Genomic DNA, 7,280 nt, shown 5'->3' with positions numbered 1-7,280 from the left:
ACATGAAAAAGGTTTTTCTCCACTGTGAATCAGCATGTGCCCCTTCAGCTGACCCTTTTGACAACACGCATAGGTGCACTCGGAACATGAAAAGGGTTTTTCTCTACTGTGAATCCGCATGTGTCCGTTTAAGTGGATTTTTTGATAACATGCATAGTTGCACAAGGAACATGAAAAAGATTTTTCTCCACTGTGAGTCAGCATATGGCTAATCAGTTGACCCCTTCGATTGCATGCATAGTTGCACACGGAACATGAAAAAGCTTTTTCTGCACTGTGAGTCAGCAAGTGTCTCTTCAGGTTACCCTGTTTATAACATGCATAGTTGCACTCCAAACATGAAAAAGGTTTTTCTCTACTGTGAGTCAGCAAGTGTCTCTTCAGGTTACCCTGTTTATAATTTGCATAGTTGCACTCCGAACATGAAAAAGGTTTTCTCCACTGTGAGTCAGCATGTGGTTCATTAAATGACCCTTATGATTACATGCATAGTTGCACACGGAACATGGAAAATGTTTTTCTCCTCTGTGATTCAGCATGTGCCTCTTCAACTGACTCTTTCGACCACATGCATAGTTGCACACGGAACATGAAAAAGGTTTTTCTCCGCTGTGAGTCAGCATGTGGCTCTTTAAAAGACCCTTATGATTACATGCATAGTTGCACACGGAACATGAAAAAGGTTTTTCTCCACTGTGATTCAGCATGTGCCTCTTCAGCTGACCCTTTTGACAACACGCATAGTTGCACTTGGAACATGAAAAAGGTTTTTTTCCACCATGAGTCAGCAGGTGGCCCGTTAGACGGCTCTTTGTATAACATGCATAGTTGCACACGGAACATGAAAAAGTTTTTTCTCTAACATACGTACGCGTATGCGTACGTTTATTGCAAAATTTGACTTAGGAGAGGAGTAGTTGTGATGGGGAGGAGTAAATTCTTTTTCCACAAAATGCGTATGAAGATCTGTCGACAAATTCGAAAAACAACATGGGTGAAAAAGACTCAGTTAAACTTATTTCCTATACTTAGAGTAAATAAGCGAAGTAAGTCGTTCAAGTTTACAGTGAAAAATTGGTTTTACCTGCTTCCTTGGTAATACTTCCAAATCGTTCTAAGCATTCCTCTTTTACATCCGGCAGGTCTATGTCAATTTTCATATAAGTAAGCGCCGCTTCATCTTGTCGGGGTCCAAGATCCGCGTTTATGGAAACTGTCTTTACATTAATGTTTCCTGGAATAAAAAAGAACAGTAAAGATATGAATGAATCTTTGCATGGCAAGCCCCAAACCAAACGGCGCCTGGCGCAAGTTTAATTTTGGCTGCCCTAACGATCTAAATTAGTACACGCCAAGGCAGTATATCACTGTAATCATTAAAATGATGATTTGTGTTTTTTTTGTAGAGCGGTATTTATCAAAAATAATATCAAGGGCAATGTGTTAGGTTAAGTATTCGATGCCCGGAGCAAATTGCACCAATTTCGCCCGCAGAGGGCCAGCGCTGTATCTTCGTCAAATTGATATAAACGAGATTTTTTTTTATTGAAAAATTGCATTTTGACGGCCGCTTCAGGGACCGATACTTCAAAAAGGAAAAACCTTTCTCTAGAGCACCTGTAGTAGAGAGTTTGGTTGTTTTCAGTCAATTGGATATTGTTTTTCCAATCAATATTTATGTATTTTTAACGTATAATACATGTAATTCACATCATACCCCAAATAAAATTAGGTGAAAATCGAGGAACAGACAACTTATTTTAATAATATAATAAAGTTTAATGAGTGGTATATTTTGGAATTTTCCGGCAAGGACGTATAGTAAGGTAAATACCCAAAAAACCTCATATTTTATAAGAGAGGATGTTGTACACAAGTGTGTGTCCTGTTTGCACGACATTTCAAAAGAGACATTGATTCCGGACATCCGAATTTAAAGTTCTTTATTTTACACGTATGCAATGCAACAAACTGGCTGTCTGAGTACTCTCCGCATATTGCGAGCATTCCTTCGTTACAGCTGGGTGGTCGAAATCTAAATCAGAAAATTCAATTTCACCTCCATCTTCTTCCTGGAGCCCTGGTTCCGTCTTGATGGATATAGTATCTGGCTTCAGTAGATCCATGTTCTGCTTTGGTAGAGTTTGGTTTTTGGTTAAACCCCAAAAAATATATCTGAAACAGAACATTGTTAAAACAAAATAAAATTATAAAATTTACAAGTTAAATTAAAACAGAATACATGATTTTTAGTTTAACTCGTTAAATCATTCCTCCTTACGTACCCTTAAAAATTGAATATAACAACCTGCAAATCCAGAAACGGGAGAAATATCTTGGGCGGTGCATTGATAAACACCTAACTTTTAAACAGCATATTAAAGATATTAATGATAAAATCAACCTTTTAATTAGCGTATTTAGACAGATATCATATCTGTTACCAAATAAAATTTAAAAAGGTCTATATTATAGCCTCGTAAATTCAAATTTTAACTACTTGATTGAAATCTGCATTTTTTTTTTTTTTCATGTTCTCCATAAAACGGTTATCCACCAATATATCATGGAGAAGATTACAAATTAAAAGTTTACAGAGGCAGTTTTACTATTTTGTGACATGTGTTATAAGATAGTTAGTACTGAATTGTCTGTAGGTGACATTGAAAATGTCGATGGCTAATGCAGAATCGTTAAGCAGTTGAGTCGCTCTGTTTATTGGCGCGTTTTGATAGGCATAAGTCCTCGCTTTCGGAGCATATAAGAGTGCATGGGATCTCCCTCGAGTATAATTGTTAAGGACATAAAACCTCTTGTTAACCTCTTCCAGCATAGGCGGATTGTGTATTGTACCAGAGATTAACTTAAAAAAGTGTTTGCCTAAAAATATTTTTCTGCGGGCTTCTAATGTTTTGAAATCGAGCATTCCTGATAAGAACAAGGATGAATATAGGAATGGATAGTATGTATATTCCCTCATATACAGGTAACGCAAAAAACTTTTTTGTACTTTTTTCTATTTCTAAGATATGGTTTTGTTCAGAAGGGGCCCAAATAATGGAGCTGTATTCCAGGATGCTGCGGACAAGTGCTTCATATGTTCTCCGTATTGCAATTCGATTAGTGAATGAACTCGAATTACGAAGAACAAATCCAAGCATTTTGTTGGCGAGGGAGACAATGTCAGATATGTGGGATTTGAAAGAGAGATTTGCTTCGAAGATCACCCCAAGGTCACGAATCTCGTTTTTGCGTGTTAATAAATTTTTATTAATGTGATATGGGAATAGAAATGTATCTTTGGATCTTGTAAATGTAACTACACTGCATTTTTGGATGCCGAAGGGTAATTTATTTAATTCCGACCATTTGACAAGAGAATCAAGATCATTCTGCAGAAGAATGGAATCGATACAACTTTTGATAGCTCTGAAAAATTTGATATCGTCAGCAAAGAGGAGATATTTTGAGCGGTTAATGGTCTTGCATATATCAGTAATGAATAAAAGAAAGAGGAGGGGTCCTAGATCCAATCCCTGGGAAATCCCGGAGTTAGTTTTGTATTTTTTTGTGAGAGAACTGGTGTCCGTAACTGACATACTGACGACGATTGTGTAAGTAGCTAGCTACGAAAGAGAGAAAATCCTGAGAGAATCCGATGTCACTCAATTTTATTAGTAAAATATCATGGTCGACTTTATCAAATGCTTTTTCGAAGTCTGTATAAATCACATCGACATGTAAAAAATTTTCAAACGATTTATTTATATAGGTGGTGAGATTCATAAGGTTTGTTGAGGGTGATAGAGTGGGGCGAAATCCATGCTGATTCTCGGTGAGTGTATGTTTTGTTTGATTATTATATTTGTGAGTAAATCATGGTTTCTAAAAGTTTTGCGGGTGCTGATAAGACAGCTACAGGTCTGTAATTATCGATTGCCGATTTTTTGCCTTCTTTGTGTATAGGCCGAACTTTTGTTAGTTTCCACATTTCATGGAAGGTATTATTACAAAGTGAAAGGTTAAAAAGGTGCTTTAGAGGTTGAATTAAATGTTTTGAGTATCTTTTGAGTATGATGGTTGGTATAAAATCTGGACCGACAGAGTATTTAGGTTTTGGCTTGTGAAAAGCGGCAACAATATCATCATCGTTAATTTCGTGAATTTGAACAGGTAAAGCATTGTGTGACGAAGAAGCTATAGAGGAAATGTCAAGTTTAGGAATATTGTCGCTGAATACTGATTGAAAATAATCTGCGAAACCTTCTGCGATTTCAGAATATGCATTGTATTGATTTTCATTAAAGGTCATGTGATTAAGTTTGTTACAGCCGCGGCGTTTATCGTTCGTGTAAGACCAAAATCGAGTGGGGTCTGTTGTAATACTATTCTCTGCATCACGTGTAAAGTCAGTGTAGGCCTTACTAATTAACTGCTTGATTAATTTTCGTGATTTTTTAAAGTTTGTTAAGGCATATTCGGATTTAGTTTTTTTCCAAAGATGGTGCATTTTATTTTTCTCTCGTATGTGATGAATGATCTCTCCAGTAAACCATTTTGGATATTGTTCATTATCTCCGAGCATACGTGTGGATCTTTTCTTTAAGCATAAGTCAAAAATATTATTGAACTGCTTATAAAACATTTCAGCAGCTAGGTTTACATCGAGGCAGTCATAATGATTCCAGTTATGTTGTTCTAAGGCATTTCTACGTTTATGATCTAAGTTTTCGTTGAAAATCCAACCCATGTTTATGTCCGGGGGCAATATGTCTGATTTTTCTTGGGTTTTTGTTATGTACTCGAGTGTGAATGATAGTGAAGGGTGATTAAGGTCTTCTTTGACAAGTGGAGAATCATGGCGACGGACAACAGTATTTTTGGAATGTATGTTGCTTAATACTAAGTCTAACATGCGTGCATTTATGTTATAAACAGTGTTTACTTGTGTCAAATCATAAAAAGAACAAAAATAATCGTAAACATCACTCGGGTTCTTCCGTGACGAAAAGTTAAAATCACAGAAGATAATAATATTTTTAGATTTTAGTTTTGCACTTTCACTGATGATTTTCTCGTAAAATAATTTATATTGTTCCGATTTTGTATTTGGAGGAAAGTATACTACATATAATATGATGATATGATGATAAGTATATACATATAATATGATGACATTTCTGTGTGAAACTTTCACCCACAAGTCTTCACCTTGGGTTTCCATGTATTCCAGTCTTTCAGCGTGTGAGTGGCTGTCAGCTAGGCGGGCCAGGAGTGTCCCTAATCCGCGACTGCCTCCTTGTATACTTGGTATAGATTTCCGAATAGCTCGGCGGAATACGTGCCCGAAGTTAGCCACGTTTCAGTAAGAGCAACCAGAAGTGGTTTCTGACACATTACATTGGTCATAAAATCTAAAATTTTATTATTTAAACTTCTGACGATTTGGTAGATTCCACTGATGTTGGTTTTCGTGCGTGTTGGTGTCGGCCATCTGGTTTTGGGTCGTGGCCTCCGAAATGACCATTCGTTGAAGGCCACGTTTTCAGGCCAGATCATGGGGTCCAGGAAAAAATGGAAACTATTTTCCGGAATTCCTATTTTGAAAGAGGCATACCTCTCATGTCTCGTAACGAGTTTTATCTACCGTAAATTCTAGATCGGGTTTCTTCATTTTTAGAAATGAGGTTATTTGATCAACCGTGTTTGCCCGGTGGAACATGAATGCATGTAAGTGCATATTTTTTGGGATGGCCACCAATGAAACATATAGAAATGAACAACACGTAAAACAAAACAATGTAATCAAAAAGCTATTTCACTTCAAACCTAGAACATCAACAGAAAAATTATGCATGGAAACAAAACTATTAACATTAAGAAACTTTTAAAAAATATTATACATGTCTCCTTATATGCAAAATAAATAATAAACTCATACATCCAAATACAGAAATCATTAAAACGTACCAATTACACACACACTTTACACGGCAACAAGATAAAATACATTTAAACACCATACATACTCAAAACGGCAAGCAATCCATTGGTTTCGAGGGGAGCAAGATATATAATTGCCTCCCAGACGAAATTAAAAATGAAAGAAGTGAAGGTAAATTTAAAAAAAAGTTGTTCAGTTTTATGCTCAGTCAACAAAACAATGATCGTGAATAAAATCGTAATGTAATATATTAATATGTAATGTATTAGTTTTTTCTAGTTAAATAAGTGAAAATGTAATTTTCTTTTATCTAGAATAAAAAAAACATTTAAAAAAAAATAATAAAATGTGGTTTCGCTTGGAATATCCTGTCAAAATAACGAAGTCGCAGCCAAAACACATATTTGAAAACCTTGAAGATATGACAACAGTTAAGAGAAACGTTGTTTATCGTGGGAAAACTATATTTATATATTTACAATGTTAACCGCCATTCCGCTTTTAACAAAATATATGTCAACAATATGTTTTTGGTTGTGTAATTGTAATAAATGCCTTCTAAATACTAATCTAATAATCGGTAGACGTCAAATTGACAGTTTAAACATGATACGGTGAAAAAACGCCCAATGATTCCCTAACTAAACTGGAATAACGGCAGCTACCAAATAAATAGCGATGAATATAAGAGTGAGTACTTACTTTACCAGTAACCATCACAGGCGTGGGATAGTAAGTTTAACAACGCGGGATAAACAGAGTTGGGAAACAGGAAGAAACGGCTCTCGGAGAAGAAAGCACTTATTAGCACTTGTCAAAAATATTTATAGGTTATGCATAGACAAGAATGAAGTCATAGACAATTATTATAATTTTCATGGCGACCAGATAACTCAAAAAAAAAAAACATTTTCATCGTGTGACTTTTGAACACAACCATATTCTTAACATACATATTTATCATATGAAAGTTAATAAGAACGGTTATTATTAAGAACGATCGTAACTAAGAATAATGATTTTTAAGAACATTTCATGTTCAGCACAATTTGCGAGTCATTTCACGCGAGTGGTAACAACTGCCAATATATAGGCGGAAAGTAAGTTAAGCTATAATGTATTTCAAAATAAAAACAATTTTATCGATAGCCCATTTCTCTTGGGATGTTATGATATTAAACGATCTTGCAAAGAATTTGGATGTAAGTGACTGTTCTCTAAATGACCTAAAACAATTATTGAATAGTCACCTAGCTAAATGCTGATGTATGTAAAATTGTACTCTAATTGGAAAAAATATTCGTTTGTACACTAAAAAATATATATAAAAATATGC

General features: G+C 35.3%; 1 protein-coding gene across 1 annotated transcript; it reads right to left on the bottom strand.

Moving 5' to 3' along the window:
• Positions 1–582: 582 nt before the first annotated feature.
• LOC149416009 (uncharacterized) lies at positions 583–6,766 on the bottom strand. Its single transcript, XM_089641537.1, has 4 exons — positions 6,647–6,766; positions 2,060–2,175; positions 1,085–1,234; positions 583–966 (listed from the first exon to the last, which is right to left on the bottom strand). Exons 2-4 carry the CDS (start codon positions 2,124–2,126, stop codon positions 800–802), a joined length of 384 nt encoding a protein of 127 aa, XP_089497663.1. The 5' UTR covers positions 2,127–2,175; positions 6,647–6,766; the 3' UTR covers positions 583–799.
• Between the last annotated feature and the right edge of the window lie 514 nt (positions 6,767–7,280).

The sequence above is a fragment of the Hesperophylax consimilis genome, chromosome 17 (assembly GCF_061612785.1).
Source record: "Hesperophylax consimilis isolate HC1 chromosome 17, BYU_Hcon_1.0, whole genome shotgun sequence".
Classification (NCBI taxonomy): Eukaryota; Metazoa; Arthropoda; class Insecta; order Trichoptera; family Limnephilidae; genus Hesperophylax; species Hesperophylax consimilis.
This window is presented reverse-complemented; position numbering and strand designations above follow the sequence as displayed.